The sequence below is a fragment of the Podarcis erhardii genome (genome assembly GCF_964252035.2).
Source record: "Podarcis erhardii genome assembly, chromosome: 3".
NCBI lineage: Eukaryota > Metazoa > Chordata > Lepidosauria > Squamata > Lacertidae > Podarcis > Podarcis erhardii.
The window spans coordinates 104,503,248-104,531,115 of NC_138507.1; the positions used below are offsets into that span (position 1 = coordinate 104,503,248).

Genomic DNA, 27,868 nt, shown 5'->3' on the forward strand with positions numbered 1-27,868 from the left:
GCTCAACATGTTGTTCAAAGCTGGGATCGTCATTCAAATCTCTTCCCCTTAAGCATGATCTGGAAACATAGGACAAACTTGGGCTGCAGATCATGGTTAAGGGGCAGAGACCTTAGCCACAGTCCCAGGGCTTCTCTCCTCAAGCATGGGCACTTATGCTTCAACGAAAAAGAATGCAAAGGAGGACAGTGGTTTGCATAAAATCTGCTAAATTTATATGTGTAGATGCAGAATTGGAAATAATTTTAAATCAGCATTTAAATGGAAGTACGGTGCATCTCGCCATAATGGGGAAGAGTGAGGTGATGAGGTGATCTGTGGGCCTGCTGAGTCTGCTGTCGAGGTTGCTGCTAAATGGATGGAAAATATCAAGCCACCATTTTCCCTCCACAACTCTCCCTCCTTACAGTTCTTTACCTTTAAACCAGACAGCTATTCAAACAGAGGACTGTCCTCTGTTAAGTAGGACACATAGTCACCCTAGTTTGTGTCATGAACTCTACTTATATTGATGCAGAGCAGATTCCAACATAAAGTGAGCAGAGTAAAAACTTAAACACGTTGCAGAATCCCCCCCCCCCAAAAAAAAAGACCAGAGGCAATTATATTTCATAAAGCAGAGCTTTACTGCTACTGAAGACAAATGAGCATAACGGTCACAAATCCAATACATTCAGGATTGGCACTGCCCGTAAGAAATCCAGTTGCAGCAGACTTAACTTAAACTTGCAATAACTTATAATAAGACTTAAACCTTAACACTAAGGTGTTAAGATACAGAACACTACACCAGACGGAAAGAGAGACAGAGAGTGAAACCCAGGTGCTTCTGGCCTTACTATTATAGTCAGTATGACCTAGACCGAAAAAGATAACAGAACCAGCTGTACTCAGTTTCTCTGAGGGAATAACCCAAACATCATGAACCTTCTGCTTGTTTCTTTCACACAGACAAGCTTCCAGAACCCTCTTGGATTAATTAGAATAGGAAGGATCTCTGCACATCAGATCAATACTTTCTGTACTATGAAATGCAAACTGACAGTCTCTGCACCACTGCAAAAGATTCCTTAGTTGGTGGTGGCATGTTGTTGCACTGGGAGAAATTTGTGTGGGGAGCCAATCCATAGGGCAAGATGCTACGCTTGAACGGCAATTTTATTACTAAGGATATGTGAATTCATTTGGTCATATAGGTATTCTCACATGCATGCACTCCTCCGATAACTGAGGATAGCAATTTATGCATCTGATGAAGTAGGTCGTGGTTCACACACAATAGTATGCTACAATTGATCGTCCACAAAGGGTTTTTTTAAAATGTTTGTTTCCTTCATACTTTGGGAACTCAGTTTTGCTGGGTCAGGAAATACCTTGTGTGTGCTACCCTAAGCTCTTTGGAGAAAGAATGAGGTGCACTCAATAACAAATGCTAGCAAGTAGCAGTTGAAAGGTACTTTCCCTTCCTGGAGTTCCTCTAGAATTTTGAGCTCTTTCCCAGCCAAAGAAGCAAGAAAGGGTCAGGAAACAGGTGAGAGAGGAAGGCAGGTGAGGAACTGGAAAAGGGCTGTAGCTCAGTGACAGAGTACATGTTTCAATGCAAAAGGATATGAGTTTGGTCCCTGGTGTCCCACCAGCAGAAGCTCTTTCCTGAAGCCAGGAGAACAGCAGCCACTCAATGTAGACAATACTGAATTAAATGAACTCATGGGCTCAGTACAAGGCAGCTTCCTGTGTTCCTATGAATTCAGCTGTGAGTGGTAGGCAGCCTGTCGGATCTTGAAGCCACCTTTTATTGACAGGTGTGGAGGAAATGATGGAGACCCCTGCAAGGGATGGCTATCTGGGAGGACTCAGGGATTTTCATGAGGCCCCATAAAGCACTGGCAGCCCCAGTTCTCAGTCAGGAGTGCCAACATTTCATGTGGCCACATTAAAATACTTGGTGTAACACGTCAGATCAGCTAGATCCTCTTATTGCCTTCCTGCCATTACACTTCCATATTCAGAGCAACAAGTAAATTGAATGTATACACACATTCACTTACAAATCTCACAAACTGAGACAAAGTTGTAGGTCTATTTTCACTCCTGTTTGCCTCCTTAGTTCCTTTTCTATTGTTTGCCCCTGTAACATGCTGCACAATGCCTAAAAATAGATGTAATCGCTTTGTAGCTATGTATTGTCACCCTGCAGAATGGCCTCATGCCAGGGAGCCCATGTTCTGATTCCATGCAGACGTTTTCTTCTGTAACAACTTAATACTAAAGAACAATCTGGTTTTGGTAAGCTTGGCAGAGAATAGTCAGGACTTAGCTGTTTTCTACAAAAGATCTAGTATGTTGGCTACCTGACATCTCTTGGAAAAGGAATTCTAAGTCCACTTTTTTCACTCATCTCCAGCAAGAAACGAAATGTGTAACTCTCGAAGTGTTCCCATGAAGAAAGCCAGACTATTCTGGGTATTCCTGGAACATGAATTCTCTTTATCACAACTTGTACAGCATTGGGGGAAGGAGTGCAGAGTTAGCCTAACTATTTGTGAGCCTTAGCCTGCAGTTCTTTGAGATTGTATTTCTGTTGCAGATTTTCCTTCATACAAGTAATGTCCAACACCTCTCACCTTAAGAGTTTTGTACTTTAGCCTCAAACAATAGGATATCTGCTCCAGTTCTGCTTCCCAAGTTACCCAAGTTTTCATTTCCCTAATAGCCTAGTCCTTTTGTTTTTATATGAGCAAAGGAGAAGACCCCATGTTTGCAAGGTTACGTTCCTTTAAGTCTCAGGAGTGGCACATAGTTCCTGTGAAAAGCCTGGGGAACATTCCTTGTGGACATTGCCTAACAGTATTCCCAGGAACAAGCATAAATCTCTTCAATCTAGAGCTTCCTTTCTGGGAAATCTGACATGCGATTTTTGAGCTGGCCGCTGTTCCTGTCACACATGGTCCTGGTAACTGCTGTGGGATCATCTTCTGAGCCTTGAATGTGCTCTCATGTATGAATGGAGGCTTCTCACCCTGTAAACACAATATACAGTTCCGACTCCAAAGGGCAATGGATTTAAAGGAATGTCCACAGGCTCATGTTCCCCATTACGGTAAAGCAGTGCCATCTAGCTAATACAGCACAACTCCAAGGAAGGAGCAATTTCTATAAGCGAATTCTGAATAAACTTTTTCCCCTTCAAAGGGGATGTAAATTCTTTGAGCTACCGCTACTTATGATCCAGAATAAATGAATAGATTGTTTTCCAAATGTGCCTTGCTCTTTTTTCCCCTTTGCAATTTTGCTATTAGGGTTTTTTCTAATAATTTGGCTATGTTTGCAAAAAGAGGGAAGAGGGTAGAGACTGAGTTTTGTGGGTGGCAGGTACAGAAGTCTGGAAATCGTTGTCATGGGGACAGGGGAAGGACAATGGGGAAGGTCTCTTGCCTCATGCGAAACTATGCATCCAATAAAATAATCCAAAGTAGTTTAGATGGATTTGAAGAGGGATTAGACAAGTTCAAGAATGAAAGGTCTATCAGTTGCTATTAACCATTATGGCTATATGAAATCTACAAAGGCCACTAAATGCTAATTGTTGGGAGGGGACAATTGGAATAGAAGACTATTTCCCTTGCCCCCTCCTTGTGGACTTCTCAAGGGTATGTTCTCCAGGCTGCTATAGGCGCTAGCAGCAAGAGGGAAAGAAGCATTCATGCACACACATGTATATCTCGCCTTGATACCATATGGAGGGAAGTGAAGTTATTTGTACAAGGGCACATCCTTGTACAAGCAGATTTTTTTCCCTGTTGTTGAGTTGTTTATGTAGCACATGTTTGCCATTATGTACAATTCGCCAAGTTCAATGGGATTCAGTCCCAGGTAAATGTCTGAAGGTCTGCAACCTTTGAACCTTTTCTATGTAGTATGTTTAAAAATTGTTTTCTCTCCACCAACCTTACAAAGTGGTTCTTGAACTACTTTACAGGTGGGAAATCAATGTGGAGAGAGAGAGAGAGAGAGAGAGAGAGAGAGAGAGAGAGAGAGAGAAGGAGAGATTTGTTTGAGGCCAACCTTGTATGTCCATGGGCAAGCTGGTAACCAGCACAGAAACTCTAAAAACAATGGAAATTCAATCCTAAAATACAAGCCGTTCATATTATTATTGCTATATCCCACAGAAAGAGTATAATCCTTCGTCAATGGGGAAATAATAAAATGATTGTTCACAGGGATGGGGAGGAGAGTGTACAAATTAATGAAAATATCTACATTGCCCATGAACTGCACAACCCTCTGCCAAGATAGAGCTTGCTTCAAGTTTGCAGTCCTGTATTATTGTCTTGCAATGGGGTAATGGCATTGTTCTGAACTAAGCTACAGCATTGTTTGCGTTCTTGGCTTCAAATATAAAAAAATTCTATACACTCCAAGAGACTTAATTGGTAGTCATCAGAGGCGATAATAGGGTTTAATTTGGCAGATTTGGCATAGATCACTCCCTGCAACCTATGGAGCAGGGAAGAGAGAGAGAGGGAAAGGAAAGAAAATCTTTGTCTCATTGCATAATGTGCCCTGACGATGCGCTGTAGAACTATAGCAAGAGATTAATTATATTCCATCATTAATATTTTAGAATGATTTGGATCTGTTCCTTTTCCCACTGAATCTTGCCATTCATCTCAATGGAGAGCCAGCTGAAATTCTTTAACCAAAGACTTCTTTGTGGTCTTTAAACTGCTCAGAATAGCAGTATCTTTTATTTATTTTGTGCATTTAACAAAACATATATGCTGCTTTGTTCCAAAAAATTAATAATATTGAAGCAATTTAAATAAAGCATTTAAAAACTTTAAAATATTCAAAGCATGGTGGAGATCAACAGTAGCTAAAAAGCCTGGATGGGCTTGCCTAAATAAAACCGCTTTAAACAGGCACTGCAAGGGGCACAGTGAAGTTGCATGCCTGATGTCAGTAAGCAGGGAGTTCCAAAGTTGAGGTCCTGCAACAATGAAAGATTGATTTTTCTATAAGTGAAGGGGAAAGGAAGGGAATCCATTGACAAATAAAGACTCCAAATAATAATTAAATGTGGGGACTGACTTTCAGGCATGTGGAAGTCTCTGTTCCTTTTCCTTGCTGCTCAGCTTTCTTGGCCAGAGAGGACAGGTGAAGAGGCAAGGAGGAGAAGCTGGGGCAAGAGGCTCCAGGGATTGGCAATGGGCCTCTACTAGCATGTGACCCCGTAGTGTGTTTTCCCAGTAGTGGTGTATGGAAGGGAGAGCTGGACCATAAAGAAGGCTGATCACCAAAGAATTGATGCTTTTGAATTATGGTGCTGGAGGAGACTCTGGAGAGCCCCATGGACTGCAAGAAGATCAAACGTATCCATTCTTAAGGAAATCAGCCCTGAGTGCTCACTGGAAGGACAGATCGTGAAGCTGAGGCTCCAATACTTTGGCCACCTCATGAGAAGAGAAGACTCCCTGGAAAAGACCCTGATGTTGGGAAAGATGGAGGGCACAAGGAGAAGGGGACGACAGAGGACGAGATGGTTGGACAGTGTTCTCAAAGCTACCAACATGAGTTTGACCAAACTGCGGGAGGCAGTGGAAGACAGGAGTGCCTGGCGTGCTCTGGTCCATGGGGTCACGAAGAGTCGGACACGACTAAACGACTAAACAACAACAACATTCTGCCTTGGTGAGATCACAACTGTGTCCAGTTCTGGGCACCACAATTTACGAAGGATATGGACAAGCTGGAAGGTGTGCAGAGGAAGGTGACCAAAGATATAAAGGGTCTGGAAACCAAGCCTTATGAGGAACAGTCGCAGGAGTTGGGTGTATTTAGCCTGGAAAAGAGGAGATTGAGAGGAGATACGATAGCCATCTTCAAATATCTAAAGGGCTGTCACATGGAAGATGGAGCAAGCTGGTTTTCTCCTGCTCCGGAGGGTAGAACTCAAACCAATGGCTTCAAGTTACAAGAAAGGAGATTCCGACTAAACATCAGGAAGAACTTTTTGACAGTAAGAGCCACTTGACAGTGGAATGGTCTCCCTCGGGAGACTGTGGACTCTCCTGGCTTGGAGTTTTTAAGCAGAGGTTGGATGTTCATCTGTCATGGATGCTTTAGCTGAGATTCCTTCATTGTGGGGGGTTGGAATAGATGAGCTGGGGGGGCGGGAGTGTTCCTTCTAAACCTACAGTTTTGTGAAAGCTTCCTAGGGTTGTTACTGGGTGTGTGTGACTTTTTTGTATGTTGCATGAAAACGTTAACATTCTATATGTAAATGTTCTCCCCCCCCCCCAATGGTAGAATGTATACCACAGTACAAATGTAAGTACAGGCAGAGGGCCTTCTCGGTAGTGGCACCCGCCCTGTGGAACGCCCTCCCACCAGATGTCAAAGAAATAAACAACTATCTGACTTTTAGAAGACATCTGAAGGCAGCCCTCTTTAGGGAAGCTTTTAATATTTGTTTTTTTTAATCTTTTGCTGGAAGCCTCCCAGAGTGGCTGGGGAAACCCAGCTAGATGGGTGGGGTATAAATTTATTATTATTATTATTATTATTATTATTATTATTATTATTAGTTGCTTAGAGACCTTTTAGGTATCAAGCGACTGATAAGTCTAAGAATAATACAGCTGATTCAAATAGCTGCTGGACACGGACACACACACACACACACACACACACACACACAGTGTGACTTTAAATGAAGAGTACAAGCCACTCTTTGTTGTAACAGAACATAATGTGATTTTATTTTATTTTTTTAATGATGAAAGCAGTAACAAGCTTTTTGATAATGTAACAGGCAACTCTCATTAGGACTCTTCGTTGCAAGTTGATTATTAGGAGGCCCGTATATAATAATGTTTTGCAGACACTGCAGAACATAATTTTCTAAAACAATTTTCAGACAAAACCTTTTGATATTCCTCACACATGCATGCCACACAAGTAATCTGGTAATCAAAATGTAGTAGTCTAAAGTAAATTAAGAGCAGGGTGATTTTTAATGCAAAACCTTTGCTGACAAGGAAGAGGGAGGTGAAGTAAAATACATCATAGAAGCACTTTGTAGATGATTCATGCTGTATACCAAAAATGGTCATTTCTGCGTCATAGGCAGCCCGTTTGCTTCTGTCACTGTCTCTCAGGGCTTGTCCACACCGGAGAAAAATGTGGAGCTTTCCCCCCTTTAAATGCAGGGTTTTAAAAATCCTTTCTGTTTTGCACATTCGGAGGATCAAAAAACCCAGCGTTTGAAGGGGAGAAGGTCTGGAGAACACTGGGATGGTGAGAATGTCATGTGGATTCCTCTATGTTAATGGGGAGACAGGCCACATTTTGCTCTGATGTGGAGTAGCCCTCAACCAGAATCCTAACCCACCATTTCCTACGATGGTACCAGAAGCCAAAGTTTTCATGTTCAAGATTCTTATAATAGGGCTGCCATACATCCAAAATTTCCCAGACGTATCCGGCATTCACCCATCGGAAACATTGCCTGGGTGGAATTTCCGAAAATTGGTTAAAATGTGCAGGAAAATCTGGGGGTGTGGCAATCCATGTTGGAAATGTTGATTACTTTTGACGAATCTCCTAAAAAAATAGCTCAAAAACTGTGTCCGCATTTTAACTTTTTGAAATATGGAACCATACTTTACAAGGCATACAAGCTGGAGCTGGGTGTTTCAAGTCAAACAACCCCTTTGCAGCCCAAATGATGCTTCATCGAGAGACTGGGAGCTGGGAGGGAGCCGTTGCAATTTAGATAGCACAGACATTTAATCTTCCAAATTTAATCTTTAATCTTTACAAAGCATCAAGGGGTTTTTTTTCCACAGACCCGGCTTTTTCAACCCTAACAGCTCCCAAGGCGGTTTACAGCGAAGAGCAATTAAAGCAATGTATAGTTAAGGCAATTAGAATGATATAAATCAGTTGCAGTGGCACATGGCAGCCCGTGGTGGGTGGGTGGAGATGATGTCTTTTTTCCTAACCCCCACCAGCCCTCCAGACGTTCTGACTGCTGTGTTGTCCCCTTTGAACATCCTTAATGCAAGCAAGCAAAGTGTGCGTCTCTGCCATCACCTCCAGTGGCTTCACAGCACTTTGAAAGCATTTCTGTGAGCAGCCACACAGGAAAGGGTAATAGGGGCAGCCAAAGTTAGCGGCTCCTACGGTCTAAACAAGGGGTGAGAATCCGTTTTCAATTCAGGGGCCATATTCTGTTCTGGGAAAGTTTCCAAGGGTCACATACTGACTGGGGCCAGAACCAGAGGCCAAAGTGGATGGAGCAAGGAGTGTGGATTTTAACCTTGAAAAGAGTTCACGACTTCCAAGTTACAAGAAAAGAGATTCTGACTTAAAACATCAGGAGAAGCTTTCTGACAGTAAGAGCTAGAGGCCACTGGAACACCATCCTCATTCTGAGAATCAACCCCTCACTGGTTCAGCAGGCATGTTCTAAATAGTGCTTGTCAGCCAATGTGGGCGAAAAACTTGCTTTTAATCTAAAAACAAAACAAAACAAAAAAAAACACCCAAAGAAATCACAGCTTATCAGGAATCTCACACCTGCACATATGTGTGTATTTTTGTGGCACGCTCACAAAATCACAGCATGCAGAAAGCCTTACTTAGATTTGAAAAAGAGTATGAAATGGTATTAGGACAGCTTTCTTGGGCTGTTGCAGCAAAAGCAAACCACGAGATACTCTGTAAGACCAACAGACCTATTGCAGCATGTATTTTTGTAGTTTTAAGTAAGAGGGCTGGGAGTTTTTTTCTGTGAAAGGGGCTATTTATAAAGTCATGTTAATGCACCTGGCAATATTTTGACTTGGTCACTCCTATTTGTTTCCTCCCTTCTCTCCCCCCGCCCCGAAAGTGTGTGCAAAAGGTCAAGTGGTCACTGGGCAGTACCGCATGCTTGCCAAGCATGGTGGGTACGTGTGGCTAGAGACCCAAGGAACGGTCATCTACAATACACGCAACCTGCAACCTCAGTGCATCATCTGCGTCAATTACGTTCTCAGGTAAGTCCGCCGGAATCCTAAAGTAGGGTTGAGGAACTGCAGGCCCTCCAGATGTGCTGGTTACAACTCCCCTCATTCCCAGCCCTTGGTCATGTTGACTGGGGCTCATGGGAGTTGGCATCCAGCAGCACCTGGAAGGTCTCCATCCTTGTTCTAAGAGTATTATTATTATTAGGGATGTGGGTGGCGCTATGGTCTAAACCACTGAGCCTCTTGGGCTTGCCCAAGGTTGGCGGTTCGAATCCCCATGAGGGGTGAGCTCCCATCGCTCTGCCCCAGCACCTGCCAACCTAGCAGTTCGAAAGCACACCAGTGCAAGTAGATAAATAGGTACCGCTCCAGCGGGAAGATAAATGGCATTTCCATGCGCTCTGGTTTCTGTCACGGTGTCCCGTTGCACCAGATGCAATTTAGTCATGCTGGCCACATGATCCGGAAAGCTGTCTGTGGACAAACGCCGGCTCCCTCAGCCTGAAAGCGAGAGGAGCGCTGCACCCCATAGTCTGCACCACCTTTGACTGGACTTAACTGTCCAAGGGTCCTTTACCTTTTTACCATAGGAGTTGGCATCCAGCAACACCTGGAAGGTCCCCATCCTTGTTCTAAGATTATTAGTATTATAATATTTGTATACCGCCCTTTATTTGTAGATCTCAGGGCAGTTCACAACATAAACTTACAATATCAAAAACACAAAACACATAGTGAAAATAAGAAAAAACAAACAAACCACTAACCCCCTGCTGTAGACTATATCAACCAAAGGGCTGATTGAAGAGGATTGCTTTTGCCTGGCGCCTAAAGGTGTATAATGAAGGTGGCAGGCGAGCCTTCCTGGGGAGAGCATTCTACAAACAGGGACCCACTGCAGATAAAGCCCTGTCTTGTGTTGCCACCCTCCAGACCTCTCATGGAGGAGGCACACAAAGAAGGTTCTCAGAAGATGCTAGCAGGGTCCAGGTTGGTTCATAAGGAGAGAGGCAGTCCTTGAGGTATTGCAGTCCTGAGCTGTTTAACATAGGTCAAACCTCACACAGGATGTCCAACTGCTAGTTCCTGACCTCAGACCCAGCTCTGCTTGCCCAAGAAAAAGGAGGCCCCTCTCAACTCATAATGTGTCTTATGATCCTCTTGGTAGCATCCCTGTGGGAATCTGGTTGTTCCTTTCGCCCCTAAAACTGTCCATTTGCACTGATAGGTAGGCACACAGCCAACTACGGAGCAGTCAGAGCAAAGTGTGTTGTCAGAGGTTAAGCATCTAAATCCAGGTGCCTGCTTGGTAAAATTGAATTTTCGCTTTAATTAATTGAACTCTTTGCTTGTGAACATTCTTCATCGGAGTACAAACTATTCTAAACCACCTGATTTTGTTCTTGTTAGTGAAATAGAGAACAATGATATCGTGTTCTCCATGGATCAGACAGAATCGCTTTTTAAGCCGCACATGATGGCAATGAATCCTATCTTTGATAACGGAGTCCCCGTGGCAGAAAAGAGTGGTTTCTTGTTCACCAAGTTGAAAGAAGAACCTGAAGAACTTGCACAGCTGGCACCAACACCTGGCGATGCTATTATTTCTCTTGACTTTGGTTAGTAATGTTCTGGGGAGGTAAACCACCTTTTCTTCTGTTTTGAACAATAGTTAACCAGTAGGTTATTGGTAGGTTGATACATCTCTCATAAATTGTTACAGTAAGCAAATATTTTAGATGCGCAGCTCAGCTCTATATGGTACTTATTTAACTAATACAAAGAAGCACACTTGGCTGTAGTTTTGTAGCCTAAGAAAATGGATTTAGATTATGGTCGATATTAGCATTCCCCAACTTGGTACCCTGCAAATGTTGTTGGACTCCAACAAACAAACTCTTGGGAGCCTTGGGACTTTGGTGTGCGCTCCCCTTTCCTCCTCTTCTGTTTTCATTTTATATCAAACTGCAGTTCCATGTTGCAAACGAGCGTGAGGAACTGTGGTTTGTTCTAACTGGAGTTAATGAAAATAAATTAAAATCAAACCATGAGGAATCGGGCCTTGGCATCTTTGCCATTCGGTTTCTTCAAAGGCAAACCTACAAACAACCAAGCAGACTCCAGATTGGAGGCTATGTTATGAGCCAAAGCCATTTGTGGATATGACTGCATGAATATACTATTGCATGGGCACAGGTGTCTCTAGTTAACTAAATGTGATCTTTCAAATTTAATGCCTTAAGCACCCACTTCCTTTTCTGCCATGCACAAAGAATCACCTCTGCAGCAAGCAGACCCTTTGAATTTCCGAAGAGCTGAAATTCACAAGCCTGTGATGTGTGTAATTCATTTAGATCTAGCATGTCCAACAGGTAGATTGTGACCAACTGGTAGATCGCGGGGTGTTCCTGGTAGATCCTGGTCGATCTCTAGCTCCTCAGCGATTTTCTTCCCCCAAACACACACACACACACACACACACACACACACACACACACACACACAACTTTGCCTTCCTAGATAAAAGCTCAACAATTTTAGCTTCCCAAAAAAGCTCTTTGGTCTATCCAACAACAATGGGTAGATCACTGTCAGTTTTTTTATACTGTGAGTAGATTGCAGTCTATTGGGAGTTGGACATCCCTGATTTAGATAGAACATTTTGTGGAGATCAGATATGGGAAATATTCTACATCAGCGGGTATGGGGAGGGGAGTAATGTGAGCAGCCACCGTCAATGAAGAATTAAAGACACCAGTATGAGAAAGTCCTTTGTTTGCATAGTGTTGACCTCAGAGAAGCATGAATGATGATCAGATCAGGCTTAACACCTATTTATACTAAACCAAGACTTAGCTGTACTGTCCTTCATGATGTGAGGAGGACCATCACGTCTGATGATTTCAGGCTCGTGCAGCTTGTTCTTTTCACTAAGACGAAGTCTTGGGGGCTGTAGGCTGCGCAGATGAGTTGACCTTGCATATCTTTAAATTTCAGGGACGCAAAAGTTTGAGGAAATCTCTTCCTACAACAAAGCTGTGATGACCCCAAACAAGCAGTGGCCTCCGGAAGCGAAGGCTCCGGCTCCGCAAGCTGAGAAGCTGAGTGTGCCGTCCTTTACACTGCCCCAGGTTGCACCTGGCAACAGCACTCCCAGTGCCAGCAGCAACAGCAGCTGTTCCACTGTAAGGAAGCCCTTTGCACTGAGCGATGACCTTGTTGTTTTCACGCGCAGGGCTGCGGCCAGAATGCATGTTGTGCCTCAGGGGGATGTGTGGTTCTTTCATGGGCTACAATACCAGTTTTGTTGTTTCTTTGTTTTTAAAAAAGGGGAGATTATTTCCAGAAGAGTAGCTGCATTATTCTCCTGTAGCCAAAACCAACAGCAAATGATGACAGTAGAGATTTACTTGGCAAGATCCGACCAGTCCAGCATCCTGTTTCACAATGGCCAACCAGATGCCCGTGGCAAACCCAAAAGCATGATCCTGTGCTGGGCCCGGGGTAACCCAAGTAACGCGGTCCAGGTCCGGTCCCGAATCCAAGGGTTCCACAAGGAGTCAATCCGGCAGGGCCAAGGCAGAAAACCAGGCAAGGTCAGGCACAGGATCTCAGGCAGGTTCTGGCAAACAGCAGTGTTGCTCCCACAACCTGGGGCGGGTTCCAACAGCCTCTTATCTCTGTTGGGGTAACGGCCGGTCCTGATCCCCCAGTGACTCACCCCCCTGTCTCGCCCGAAGGCAAGCACTCCTCCTGCGAGTACTCAGGTCTCTCCTTCTCTCAGACCTCAGTCTCTGCAGCTCGGGAGATGTTGGTGGGTTACTAGACCCAGAGGTCGCCTCAGCCTCTCCTGACCCAACTGGTTGTGGAGCAGCTGTAAGTGATGGCCCAGCTGAAGACAATGAGGTAATCCCCGCATCTGGAGCCAGGGCAAGCTCAGGCCCCTGACTCGGCCCAGCTGGTGCTTGTTGCAGGGGCACCTGTGCAGACTGGGACTCTTCAGAATCAGGCCCCAGACTTGGTTCAGATGCCATCTGAGGCAAAGGATCTGGTGTGGACTGAGACTCCTCTGGTTCCGAGTCCGAGCCTGAGTCCCAGGCCATCACAGATCTGAGTGCAAGAGCACTCTCCCCTCCTGTGGCTTCCAGCAACTGGTATTCGGAAACATAGAATCATAGAATCATAGAATCATAGAGTTGGAAGAGACCACAAGGGCCATCGAGTCCAACCCCCTGCCAAGCAGGAAACACCATCAGAGCACTCCTGACATATGGTTGTCAAGCCTCTGCTTAAAGACCTCCAAAGAAGGAGACTCCACCACACTCCTTGGCAGCAAATTCCGCTGTCGAACAGCTCTTACTGTCAGGAAGTTCTTCCTAATGTTTAGGTGGAATCTTCTTTCTTGTAGTTTGGAACCATTGCTCCGTGTCCGCTTCTCTGGAGCAGCAGAAAACAACCTTTCTCCCTCCTCTATGTGACATCCTTTTATATATTTGAACATGGCTATCATATCACCCCTTAACCTCCTCTTCTCCAGGCTAAACATGCCCAGCTCCCTTAGCCCTTCTTCATCGTTTCCAGGCCTTTGACCATTTTGGTTGCCCTCCTCTGGACACGTTCCAGTTTGTCAGTGTCCTTCTTGAACTGTGGTGCCCAGAACTGGACACAGTACTCCAGGTGAGGTCTGACCAGAGCAGAATACAGTGGCACTATTACTTCCCTTGATCTAGATGCAATACTCCTATTGATGCAGCCCAGAATTGCATTGGCTTTTTTAGCTGCCACGTCACACTGTTGGCTCATGTCAAGTTTGTGGTCAACCAAGACTCCTAGATCCTTTTCACATGTACTGCTCTCAACATACTGCCTCTTAACCATGGAGACAGAGCATAACCGTCCTGGCTAGTAGTCAGTGATCTCCTTCTCCTCCATATATTTCTCCAATTCACTTTGAAAGCCATCGAAGTCGGTGGCCATTGCATTGGTGAGGAGAGGGCTCTTGTGCTCAGGTCTTGCTTGTAGGTTTCCCCCGGGCATCTGGTTGGCCACTGAGAACAGGAGGCTGGACTAGACAGGCCATTGGACTCTTCTTAGGTTCTTAACATCTCCATCAGGAAAGTGATGCTGTGCACTGAGTACCACCAAGGAGAAGGCCCAGAAGGAGAAAGAGGTGCACACAGCTTCAAACTCCCTTCAGGTGCCTTGGATCAAAGGGCTTTGTATGTGTATGTGTGAGGGCTTTGCCCATATTTCCACAGAACACACTGAAATCCCCAAATCCCTTTCCAAATGGGGAACCCATGCACCCCTAGTGCAAGCAGGTAGGTGCTGCTTTTTTGACAAGCAGGCCTTGTAAAAAATATCTACTTGCCTACCTGCCTGCATGTACTTACGGCAGTTGTTAGTGGCTAACAAGAAATCAAAGATTTGCTTTTGGTAAAGCTTCCCTGGAGGAAATTCTTATGACGAGGCAGGTGGTTATTTGCAGACCTCTGACAGTCTGCTCTGTCTTTCTCACTCTGCAGCCAAGCAGCCCCGGAGACTATTACACTTCCTTAGACGAAGACCTGAAGATCGAGATGATTGAGAAACTTTTTGCCTTGGACACGGATGCCAAGAATCAGTGCAACTCACAGGTAAGAGAAGCCAGCAGGAAAATGTAACATCATCATCAGTGTGTAGCACACACATCTCTTTGGCAGCTAATGCTAATGCCTTTGGGCCACCAGCGCTGCAAGAGAACAGAGTGCAGGGGCTGTGTATTGATAAAGCAAGATGGGAAGGAAACCAGCACCATTTTGAACAGGGGGGGAAAGCTCAGAATCCTCAATTAGAAAGCGTCAAGTTGAGGAATAATAATAATAATAATAATAATAATAATAATAATAATAATAATAATAACAATTTATTATTTATACCCCGCCCATCTGGCTGGGTTTCCCCAGCCACTCTGGGTGGCTTCCAACAAAACACTAAAATACAATAACCTATTAAACATTAAAAGCTTCCCTAAACAGGGCTGCCTTTAGATGTCTTCTAAAAGTTTGGTAGTTATTTTTCTCTTTGACATCTGGTGGGAGGGCTTTCCACAGGGCGGGTGCCACTATCAAGAAGGCCCTCTGCCTGGTTCCCCGTAGCTTTGCTTCTCGCAGTGAGGGAACCGCCAGAAGGCCCTCAGCGCTGGACCTCAGCGTCCGGGCAAAACAATGGGTGTGGAGATTCTCCTTCAGGTATACTGGACCAAGGCTGTTTAGGGCTTTAAAGGTCAGCACCAACACTTTGAATTGTGCTCGGAAACGTACTGGGAGCCAGTGTAGGTCTTTCAAGACCCGTGTTATATGGTCTTGGCGGCCGCTCCCAGTCACCAGTCTAGCTGCCGCATTCTGGATTAGTTGTAGTTTCCGGGTCACCTTCAAAGGTAGCCCCACATAGAGGAAGGCAGCACAACAGTGATTGTTCTAGGAAAGAGAAGGAGAAACATTTCTTCCAGGATAATTTTTCTTTCGTATTGTTGCAATCACAGTATCTTCCCTGCTCCCTTCTCTCTGGGCAGACTGATTTCAACGAACTGGACCTTGAAACTTTGGCTCCTTACATTCCGATGGACGGAGAAGATTTCCAACTCAGCCCGATCTGTCAAGAGGAGCGGCCCCTCTCCGAAAGCGCCCAGCTCACTCAGCAGAGCTTGAGCAACATGAGCAACCTCTTCCAGCCCCTTGTCCCTCCCTCGCAGGACCAGTTCTTCCCGGAGAAATACTGCCAGCCGATGTCTAACAAAAACGTCAACACGGGCCAGGGGACTCTGCCACCACCCTTCTTGAACGGCGGAAGCCAGCCGTCCTCTTTGCTGCCCTACTATGCCCAAGCCAGCACTCCTCTGTCTTCAATGGGTGGGAGACCCAACACACAGTGGCCCCCTGACCCACCCTTACAATATGCCCCTACGAAACAGAGAGCGGCGGTCAATAAGTGTTTGGGATCCATAGCCAGCTCTCCCTCAGGGCCACCGCTGCACCTGCCTGATATGAACTTATATAAGAAAAGGTAACTTGGAGGAAAGAGTGTGTGGATTTAGGTAGCTGCTTTGAACTCATTCATTTGTTATGTTGAGAAGGTGGAGAAATGGGCCCTTTGTTGCCAGAAACCAGCTCCCCATAGAAAATCCCAAGAGAGTGTGTGAATTACCATATTTTTCGCTCTATAGGATGCACCCAACCATAGGACACACCTTGTTTTAGAGGGGGAGAACAAGGGAAAAAAATCTCCCCCTCTCTGCTCAGCGCCCCTTCAGCGAAGCGGCAGGAGAAACAGAGCCCCTTCTGTTTCTCCTCCCGCTTCGCTGAAGGGGCGCTGCGCAGCTCTCCCTCTCTGCTGAAGCCAGGAGAGTCTTGCTCTCCTGGCTTCAGCAAAAGGAACCCGAAGCCTCCGGAGCGCAGCGGGAGCTCCCGCTGCGCTCCGGAGGCTTCAGGCGGCTATCCCTGAAGCCTGTAGAGCGAGAGGGGTTGATGCACACTGAGCCCTCTCGCTCTCCAGGCTTCAGCGAAAGCAACGCGAAGCCTCCGGAGCATGGAGGGAGCACTCCCTCTGCGCTTCGGAGGCTTTGCGTTGCTATCGCTAAAGCCAAGGGGCCTGCATTCGCTCCATAGAACGCACACACATTTCCCCTTAATTTTTGGAGGGGGAAAAGTGCGTCGTATAGAGCAAAAAATACGGTAAATCAAAACCTTAAAACTTGGAGGGGGGTGGAACAGTCTTGGGAGATCTCCCCCCACCCGCCAGTAGCCAAAAGCAAGCCACTAGGACATCTTTCCAGCCATTTCTGAAAGCCCTGACCAACCTTCGCTTGGTTCCATTTGGACTTGGAACTTTTGAAAGTGTGTCCCTAATGGGTTTCCCTAAACGGAGCCTTAAATTGTTAACGACTTTTAATAGACGAGCACGTTCAGAATAAGGTGAAACAGTGACTAGGCTTTCCGTTTTTGGCCCAGAGGCTGAAAGTGGTGGAAACGAAAAGGAGGAACACCAACAGCAATATACTTTTAAGTAGAAACCTTAAGGGGAAGTTAATTGTCCCAGGAAGAAAAAACAAAAACAAAACGTTGCCAGCAGATCTGCTTTTCAAAGGGTCGGGAAGAGGTCAGCGTGTCTTCTTGGAGAGATTCTCATAATTTTAAAACCATGTGATTATAGTATGGCTGATTTAAATAATAATAATAATAATAATAATAATAATAATAATAATAATAATAATAAACCATAGGCATGGGCTAAGATGGGTGGGGAACTGGTGGTTCCCCAAATGCTGCAGGACTGCAGCTCCCATCAGCCTTAGGGAGCATAGCCAGTGGTTAATGGGAGTTTTAGTCCCTTCACAGGTCTGCAGGGCCACAGGTCCCAGCCTTGGCCTAAGGATCTGTGAACAAGTGCACACTCGCACTGGCCACTTTTAAAAAAAGATTTCAGCCAGCTGGGGATCTTTCACATGTTAATTGCAGCAGTTTAGCTGCTGACATGGAGGGACGCGGGTGGCGCTGTGGGTTAAACCACAGAGCCTAGGACTTGCTAATCAGAAGGTCGGAGGTTCGAATCCCCACGACGGGGTGAGCTTCCTTTGCTCGGTCCCTGCTCCTGCCAACCTAGCAGTTCAAAGCACGTCAAAGTGTAAGTAGATAAATAGGTACCACTCCGGCGGGAAGGTAAACGGCGTTTCCGTGCGCTGCTCTGGTTCGCCAGAAGCGGCTTAGTCATGCTGGCCACATGACCCAGAAGCTGTACGCCGGCTCCCTCGGCCAATAAAGCGAGATGAGCACCGCAACCCCAGAGTCGGTCACAACTGGACCTAATGGTCAGGGGTCCCTTTACCTTTACCTTTTAGCTGCTGTTACAGATAGGTAGCCGTGTTGGTCTGCCATAGTCAAAACAAAACAAATTCCTTCCAGTAGCACCTTAAAGACCAACTAAGTCAGTTCTTGGTATGAGCTTTCGTGTGCATGCACACTTCTTCAGATACACTGAAACAGAAGTTTCCAGACCCTTCTATATAGTGAGAAGGTGGGGAGGGGTATTACTCAGAAGGGTGGTGGGAATGGGTGATTGGCAGATAGCTGTGATGAGCATGTTGACGACTCTTAACGACTGCAATAGGTCTTACAGGAAAAAGCAAGGGGTGAAAAGGTGAAAAATGGCTTTGTCATGTATAATGAGATAAGAATCCAAGGTCTTTGTTCAGACCAGGTTTCTCCATGGTTTTAAGTTTGGTGATAAGTTGTAATTCAGCAGCTTCTCTTTCCAGTCTATTTCTGAAATTCCTTTGTAGTAAAACAGCTACTTTGAGATCTTGTATAGAATGTCCTGGGAGATTGAAGTGTTCTCCTACTGGTTTCTCTGTCTTGTGATTCCTGATGTCCGATTTATGTCCGTTTATTCTTTGGCGTAAGGTCTGGCCTGTTTATCCTGGAAAGAGAAGCTGCTGAATTACAACTTATCACCAAACTTAAAACCATGGAGAAACCTGGTCTGAACAAAGACCTTGGATTCTTATCTCATTATACATGACAAAGCCATTTTTCACCTTTTCACCCCTTGCTTTTTCCTGTAAGACCTATTGCAGTCGTTAAGAGTCGTCAACAGGCTCATCACAGCTATCTGCCAATCACCCATTCCCATCACCCTTCTGAGTAATACCCCTCCCCACCTTCTCACTATATAGAAGGGTCTGGAAACTTCTGTTTCAGTGTATCTGAAGAAGTGTGCATGCACACTTTTAGCTGCTGACATAATCCAGTACTGCTGCAACAACATTTGATAGGACAGAATCATGTGGGTGGGGCCAGTTACATAAAGCTGCCCCGCCCAATAGCTGTTCATCCAGGAAGGGAGGGAGATGATCCTGTTGGAGGGATCAAAATATATAAATGTCATAAATAAATAAACTCGGGGTGGGGGGTCTACCCTGTTCCCAGGTGGTCTCTCTTCCAATCACTGACTGGGCCAGACGTGTTTGGCTTCAGCAAAGCGGCCTTGTCTCTTCAAACCATACCCAGGCCATTGACCTCATCTACGACGTTCCAGCCTTCCAAATGTTGTCATAGCGGTGTGGGATGATGCCATTCTCACACTGCCATGTGCCACCTTAGCCTGACGTGACAGGCCATAAGGAAAAACAGACTGCTTCTGTTGACCTCATGCCTCTGCTACCAGCAAGGCATTGTGAATTGTCTACTACAGCACAAAGGGCGAGCAGTGCTTTGGCAACAGATACTGTCTGCGGAAAACAGCTGTGATACACAAAAACGATTAAATAAGTCTCCACGGTCAATCCGCATCCTTCACTCACGCCTAAAGCATTCTTCCTGTTGAGGAGTGCAGGTTGCTATTGAAGCAGAAAGAATATTGCATCTTGAATGAACTATTTGGGTTGGTATTGGACTCGTCGGTTGTGTATGCTACAGCTGTTCTCTACAGTCACTGAGTTGTCTCCCAGGACAGGCATTTGTGGTCCTCCAGAGGTTGTTGGATGGCTCCAAAGTCAGCAGGGACAGTGGCCAGTGATGTTGGCAGTCCACCAGCAGCTAGAGAACCACCATCCACATCCTTGCTCAAGGAGGACATCCCAAGTCTTTCCCCAAAAATCCAACAGCAACCTAAGTTAGGAACAAGAGGCCTCTGCAGGTCAGCAAGTCTCACTGTTCTGGTTTGAAGCTTGGCTTGAGGAAAGATCCTTCTCCAGTGTTTTGTTTTTCAAATGCAACAATGGCTTTGTCTTGATAGGTCGCTGGAGTGCCTTGGGCAGCGGGGCATGGATATAAACCCTGCGCGGATTGCTCTTGCCAACAGTTTGAAGCTGAAGAGGCAGCTGGACTATGAAGAGCAAGCCTTTCAACACCTGAATGGGGTAATCTGTCCTTCACAAAGACTGCCTTTTTTGAGAAAGGGCCATAGCTCAGTGGTAGAGCATTTGCTTAGCATGTGGAAGGTCCTGGGTCCCCAACATTTCCAGTAATCCGGATTGCTCCCTGGAGATACTTAATCAGTGTGAGCTAGTTGCTTGTCACCCAAAGGGTCTCCAAACGACTTACATTTGTGTGTATGTGTATGTGTGTTTCATATAACACATTAGTATTCCACACAACATACTGGGAAAAATAAACAACAAAAAAATAGCTCCCAAAAGGTGATATAAAACACTGGCAGTATGCTAACAACTTGGTGTAAGACAATTTCCTAAGTTCCCTTCTATGGCCTTAAAACAAAAATGAGTGTTGTTTTTTTAAACAATATTCTTTTCTTGTCAGGCTTATACCGTGTCTTTCCCCTCCCCCCATCTATAGATACAAGGAGAAACATCTGGCATTAACCCAACACACTTAATGTGGAAAAGGATGAAAATCCTCAGAGGTGAAAACTGTGCATTACTTACAGAGAAGAAGTCGCTCAGCACAAGTGTCCTTAATGGTAAGATCCATTTTTAAAGAAATGAAAGGTAATTCAATATAACCAAATGGAGTCACATGGGGTCCACTATGTCACTGTTGGGCAGCTGGTGACAGAACACAAAACTTGTCGTGCAAATGCAGTCCCTGCCTTTACATTTCATTTTTGCCACATCTTATGCTCACTGTCTGTGTTCTGCACTAACTTCAAGCTCCTTAAGAAGAGTATTGTGGGACCAGATGGGCAAATGGTCCATCTTTGCCAGTGTTCTGTTTTCCCAGGGTGACTAGACCAGGGGGGATTTGATTTAAATCAAATTGATTTAAATCGCTCGTCAGTAAGACCTGATTTAAATCACTAGTCAGTAAGACTTGATTTAAATCATATTTTTTTTACAGAAAGACTCATTCTTGCTGGTATAAACTTACTATTTACAACCAGAGGAAGGTTTCATTTTTGGAATAATAAATTTTCAGAGTAGTTTTTACAGTTATATCAAAAATTACTGATTTGGTTATACTATTAGAAATACATAGACTGATAATTTTGAAATTATTATGAGGTTTAATAAGTTAACTGTTTATATTTGGACAACTTTTCTGCTGTACTTTATTGGAAGGAGAAAAATAATCATTTCCTTAATAACAATTTAAACAATCTGTTCAATTAAAACAATAGCATTATAGCATATGTACTCATGTTTGTTAACTGATGTGGTTAGATTTTTTTCAAAAAAAAAACTTAGACACATGAAAAACTTAAAACAAATCCTTATTTCCTGATGAATAACCTTTGGAGTATAATGTAACTTAAATAGAAAACTATCTGGGTGCTGAAAACTCTTATATTCTGCCAGGCTATGCAGGCAGTTAAGAACACGTCTGTCCACAATGGTTAATTGATGTATGGGGTTTTTGTTTTGTTTTTTTACTTATTTTATATGTTTCCACTGTATGGTCGTACGTATGTTTTTGGTAAGCCACTCTGAAATCTTCTATGGAATAGCACTATAAGAACATTTTAATAAATCAATCATCATCATCATTATTATTACAATTCATTACACGCCCTAAGGTGCCATTTGGATTACAATAATCACAACACTAATATTGACGTGCAATATTCCACAATATCGAAACAGCCTAAGCAGGCAGATGCTCATGCCAGTGTCCGCCTGCTCTCTTAACTCTTGGACAAACGTGGGGGGGGGGTCTTGTGTCCGGAATTGTGTTTCTAAAAGTGGACATCCTTTTTGAAGCCCCACTTTTTGCTTTTGATTTGCAGATGAGTTCCTTTGCAACCCGCAAAGAGGACCAGGCCAACCCCCTATGAATATGGGGCAGCAGCAACTGCAGCCACGGCATCCGCCGGCCTCTTTGAGAACCTCTGCCAACATCCCCAAAGCTGCCTTCTCCCCACACTTTTACTGCCCCCCTTATCAGGACTTCGGTGTGCCACAAGGTCATAGGATGTCAGGTGAGTTCTGTCGCAAACCATAACACAAACTTGGAGGGACTGTTTTCCAACGGGCGGCAGGGAGTGGGTGGGGAAGAGACCAGTGGTTGCAGGCAGGAGCTTGCCTAAGACTTGGTTCATGACACTTGCCTGGCCCTGATCTTGATCAGACCCTGCCCCCCCCCCAATAAAGGGTAAAGATAAAGGGGCCCCTGACCGTTAAGTCCAGTCGCGGACGACTCTGGGATTGCAGCGCTCATCTCGCTTTACTGGCCGAGGGAGCCGGCGTACAGCTTCCGGGTCATGTGGCCAGCATGACTAAGCCACTTCTGGCAAACCAGAGCAGTGCACGGAAACGCCGTTTACCTTCCCGCTGGAGCAGTAGCTATTTATCTACTTGCACTTTGACATGCTTTCGAACTGCTAGGTTGGCAGGAGCAGGGACCGAGCAACGGGAGCTCACCCCGTTGCAGGGAGTCGAACCGCCGACCATCTGATCAGCAAGCCCTAGGCTCTGTGGTTTAACCCACAGGGCCACCTGCGTCCCTCCCGCCCCCCAATACCATTTAGTAAATAGATAATTGAAGCCAAGCATGCACACTCCAGACGCATAATTGACATGGTATCTAGGTGGACCCTCAACTGCAGCGCTCAGAGACTGTGGAACTCTCTTGTGTTTTTCTTTCTCTGGTGGGTGTTTGGTTCCTTCCCGGTTCGCCTTTCATGACTCAGCAAAGACTATCTAAATGCCTTCAATACGAGTGCCCAGCCCTATCCCTGCACTGAAGCCTGAAGTTTAGACAAGACTGCTTGGTTCTGTTGCCTTATTTTTGTTTGTCCTGCTCAAGCTGATGTGTTGTTCTTGCTGGACACTTGCAGTTTTCTCATCGAAGCGGTGTGCTATTTTTCTCATCAAATAATAATAATAATAATAATTTATTATTTATACCTCGCCCATTTGGCTGGGTCCCCCCAGCCACTCTGGCCGGCTTCCAACACTAAAATACAATTAAACATTAAACATTAAAAGCTTCCTTAAACAGGGCTGACTTTAGATGTCTTCTAAAAGTTTGGTAGTTATTTTTCTCTTTTACATCTGGTGGGAGGGCGTTCCACAGGGCGGGCGCCACTAACGAGAAGGCCCTTTGCCTGGTTCCCTGTAACTTGGCTTCTCGCAGTGAGGGAACCGCCAGAATGTGCTGGACCTCAGTGTCTGGGTAGAACAATGGGGGTGGAGACGCTCCTTCAGGTATACTGGACCGAGGCCATTTAGGGCTCAAAGGGGGTGTATGGTGTTTTCTTCTTGTGCACTGTCCTTTCCAGGCAGAAATCTTAAGCCTGGACCAAAATAAATAAATGAAGGCCACTCAACATCTAAATCTTCTCATTTCAGGAGTGACAAGTCGCCTGCTCGGCTCATCCTTGGAACCTTATTTGTTGCCGGAACTGACCCGATATGACTGTGAGGTTAACGTCCCAGTTCTCGGGAGTTCGACGCTCCTGCAAGGCAGCGATTTGCTCCGAGCTCTCGACCAGGCGACCTGAAGCAGCCTTGCAGCATTCCCTGGCCTATACCGTCCAAAAACAAACAAAAACAAACCAGCTGCAGTTTTTAAATCTATTTTTGCAAGTAGACAATTTCTAATACTGATTACACTTTTACAAGATTTTACTTAACTATTGAACTTGTCCACGTCACCAAATAGTGGCCTTTCTGTGAAGTTACTCACTTTCCTTATTTGCATTAAAAAAAAAAAGTATGCATCTACTGTATTTCCAACCCCCTTCTATTTCGATAAGACGTTCCTTAGGAAATTTATATTATATGATTCCCCACCGCTGTGTAATTTATGTGTTCTGAAACTTCCTCATTATTCATGCTAATAAAAGAAGAAGAAGCTGCGGTGTGCTCGCTCGCGCCTCTACGTAATACTTTGGCTCCGTTTATTGCAAAGGTTTATTTTATTTTATTGCCAAAGATAAGTGAAATAAACAAATCTGATGAAATGCACTTGTTGCCCTACCCCTAGTTTTTCCTCTGCATTCTCTAACATGGGGGGGGGGAAACAATAATCACAGATTATGGCCTTTTAACAATAATTTTTTTTAAAAGCTAGCGATGAAATGCCTATAATTCTAACACACCCAACGGCAGCTTTCATCTTGGTTGGTCCTTGCCAAGTTGCAAATTACAGCCTTTCCCCTTACATTTAGGTCACATATCTAAAACTTGGGGCTGTGTTTTTGTCCGAGGCAAGACTAACCTAGCCATACAGGGCTAATCCAAGGCAGGACTAATCCAAGTAGTTGACTGGATAATGAAACAAGAGGGAAATCTGAGCCTTGTGGCTGAGTGCCCTCTGTGGCATTGCAAAGTAATCTTAGTGTGCATCTCTCAGATCATGCAATGTAGCCGCCTGTCTTGCGTTGGCCTTGGATTTGAGGATCGGTGGGGTTTTTTTCTTTTTTCTTTTTTTGCATATGGAAGAGCCAAAGCTATCAGGCAAATAACTGCCAATGGGTTTTGTTTTGTTTATAGCAACATCGAGGTGCCTTTCCTACCAGACCTTACCCAACTCCCAGGATAAACTCAACGTTTCCTTAATTAAACAAGCGGGGTGGCGTGCCTGCTGTCTTAGATTCAGAGCATGGTACTGCGAACGAATCCCAAACAGCTAACTGCCATCGCATTTAGGTCAGTGTTGCCCTCTTCAGGAAGTGAGCAAAGTGAGGAATTTGGGAGCGGATGGCAGTTGGGGACAACTGAGAGAAGGCAGAGAGGCTGTCGCTGCACAATTTGAAATACGTGGGGCGGGGAAGGAATTCAACCCATCTTGTGTGTATTAATTCTCCATATATATATTTTTTACACAAAGTGTAACTGACTGATCCTTTTTCTCTGGGTTAAATGTTTATCATATATTGGTACTTTGTTATACCTGTTTAGACATTGATGCAGAGCCATTCTTCTTGGGAACCGTTTTACTTAGATCTGGTAGAGTTTTCTTACGCTGTTGCTGATGTTGCAGGATTTGTCCAAAGGCTGTTACTAAAACTGCTAATTCCCAGCTAAGTTGGGGGTTGGCATTCATCCCTGCCACCTCCAGCTAGTTAGCCACATTCTTTCTCTGCACTACTGAATTTTTGCTGAAAAAAGTAAACTAAATATATATTTGCTTGCCTACTTGTTACACTGGGGGAAATCAATGTTTTTAGGCTCTGGAGCGGCTGAGTGAGAAGGTGTTTGTTGTCTTTTTAGTTTACTTTTTAATTGTTGATAGCCTTTCAAGTGCAAATGATTTTTCTGTAGGTCATCGAAACGGCAATCTGAACTTTTCAGAAATGCTTTTAAACAAAAACAAACCAATGTTGGTGCTCAGGAATTTATTTAAAATGGAAGGAGTCTCTGCAAGACCCGTTGCCTTTGCTGGGCAAACAGGCACACTCATATATTCAATCCAGCAATAACAGAAGCTCAAGGAATTGTGGGGTGCAGATTTTAAAAATATTTATTAAAGCGTTCGAGCTTTGGTGAGAAAGGCCAGGTTGGAAGGGCTAAGGGGCAAATTCAGGGCGACAGAAAATAATGGTGATATTAGGTGTTATGCTTTATTTACCCAGATAAATGTATCTGGGGCAAATCAGCATAGATTTATAAGAGCCTGTGGATTCCCTTACAAACAAGAACCATTTATGCCTCCTCCTGAACATAGTTCCAGTTCAGAGAAAGTTACTTATAACTAAGGCCCACTGAAATCAATAGGACTCAAAATGCAGCTAAACCATCCCTCAAGTGCCATTAATTTCCACAGGACTTGAGCACAACTAATATTCTTAGGGTGGGCTTCATAAGCACATGCGTTCGGCTGTGTGCCCCACTGTACATTTAAAGCACATTGATCCCCCCAAAGAATCCCGGGAACCATCATTTACCCCTCACAAAGCTACCATTCCCAGAACCCTTAAACTACAGTTCACGTGAATCTTTGGCAGAAGCTATGAGCTCTAAATGTATGGCGAATACACGGCCTCAGTCATTAAAGGCGCTCTTCGGAATCTTAGTCCATTGCAACCATAACAGCAATGTTATTGCTGTTATAACAGCTCCCGTTCTAGATTGCAAACCTTGATTTCTACAGAGCTGTGTTGGAGTGCCATATGTTTTGCAATGCATATATGGAGCCCTTGCAAAGCTGCCCTTCCCCATTATTTTTGCTGAAGAGGGAAGGTCTGAACACGCATCCCTTGGGTCCACTGAAGTGGACATGGAGGTCACTGGAGGTGCACAGAACCCATAAGGAATTGTTTTGGCACTGGCTTTGCCCATCCAAGCCCAAAAATTTTAGTTCGCTCCTTTGGCGATGCCGTACCCCGCTGAAAGCCCAGTTTTGACATCATGTTCATGATCCAGTCAAAATGAAGCACTTCACATTCAAAGTGATTTCACTGAGAGGGTGTTAGCCTTTCTTGTTGAAAATAAATGGAGGGGAAAGTGCTTGACTCTTAAATGAATTGTGCCTGATTTGTTGAGGATCCTCCAAGGCAGGCATCCCCAACATTTGGCCCTCCAGATGTTTTGGCCTACAACTCCCATCATCCCTAGCTAACAGGATCAGTGGTCAGGGATGGTGGGAATTGTAGTCCAAAACATCTGGAGGGCCGAAGGTTGGGGATGCCTGCTCCACGGGAAAGTAGCTGTGAAAGCCATTATTTAGGGAAAGATTTGTGAGCAAATATGCTCAGGAATCTGGACTGCTCAGGGATCCATCCTGCAAAACCTACATATATATATTTCTCGCTTTCACTTACATGATGAAGGGGGAAAGGAAAATCCAAACTTCTTTAAAGATTGCATTTGGGATTCCCTTCCGGCCTGATCCTCTCTGCTGGGTTACAGAACAGCTTTCAGGGAATGATCATGGTTAGTGCCCTTGGAGCTTTTGTAGCCTTCAGTGGCTACACACACACACACCCCCCCTCAAAAGAAATGGATCTGGTGGAACAGCTCCTCCTATGAAACTCTCCTTGCATTCTTCCTCTGTGCTCTGTCCCACTGCCACCAGGGAGAGTGGCATCAGTGAGAAAAATCCCACCGATACAGAGGGAAAGCCTTGCCAAAAAGCCCTACTCACGCATGCAATTTAGCGGTGGACCTTGGATGAATCAGCCAGGCCTTGTGCCGACTTAATATTCCACCTGTGCTACATTGCACAAAGCTCGGGAGCAGTTTTCTATCTGAAGTACATTTTTTTTAAGCAAAATAGTATGGCCCACGATATTTAAAGGACTTTAGGTTTTTGTTTTTTAAGGACATGATTCAGCCAGTATTAAGCACCTGTGAATATAGCTGACACATATATCATCAAATCGCACTCATAGGCTGCATCTTCCAGTTGAGTGTAATACAGTCAGTAGCAGATCGGAGTTTGCTTCTGGGAGATGTGTGAATTGGCTCTTTGCTGTGTGTAACTGGCTGGATGGTGGCCTGAACTGTCTTAAGGGGGGGGAAATGGTAGCTAAGCCCTAGAAAGAAGCATAAATTAAGAGCGTCACCACCAGGCTGCCAACTTTGAGCAGTTTGCTTTAAAGTAATCCCATTCACGTTCAGTAGCAGTTCTGGAGTAAGCGGTCTGAAGCCTGTGGCTGCAGCAAAGCAGGTCTTTAAAGTGGTAATGATTCATGTGCTTGAAGGGTTAATCACGCTTAAATATTGCTATTATATTTTTAATCTCTGTTTGTAGTTTCAGCATTAAGATGTTGTACCCTAACCATTTACTAAAAACACACTGTGCGGGTGGGGAGGGAGGGAGGGGAAGGGGGTAAAAGAAAATCTGTGCTTAAAATATTAACCGTAACTATTGTCGTAATTATTTCATGCTCTCTCTATTGTTGAATTTCTTATTTATAATCTTGTAACTGTATGGGAACTTTTAACTTGATAAGGAAATGTATTTTGACACTGA

At 44.7% G+C, this 27,868-nt stretch overlaps 1 protein-coding gene across 3 annotated transcripts in view; it reads left to right on the top strand.

Annotated features, from left to right (window-relative positions):
- Positions 1-27,406, top strand: part of EPAS1 (endothelial PAS domain protein 1) — a 132,172-nt gene extending 104,766 nt beyond the window's left edge. For 2 of the 3 annotated variants that reach the window (XM_081854619.1, XM_081854620.1), the window contains 9 exons: positions 8,900-9,047; positions 10,428-10,636; positions 12,015-12,202; positions 14,543-14,653; positions 15,571-16,061; positions 19,788-19,911; positions 20,348-20,471; positions 21,735-21,926; positions 23,299-27,406. In XM_081854619.1, the coding sequence (XP_081710745.1) occupies positions 8,900-9,047; positions 10,428-10,636; positions 12,015-12,202; positions 14,543-14,653; positions 15,571-16,061; positions 19,788-19,911; positions 20,348-20,471; positions 21,735-21,926; positions 23,299-23,450 (1,739 nt within the window). In that variant the 3' untranslated portion in view covers positions 23,451-27,406. The remainder of the gene's footprint in view (positions 1-8,899; positions 9,048-10,427; positions 10,637-12,014; positions 12,203-14,542; positions 14,654-15,570; positions 16,062-19,787; positions 19,912-20,347; positions 20,472-21,734; positions 21,927-23,298) is intronic. The other variant, XR_014154537.1, reaches the window with a different exon arrangement.
- The last annotated feature ends 462 nt before the right edge of the window (positions 27,407-27,868 follow it).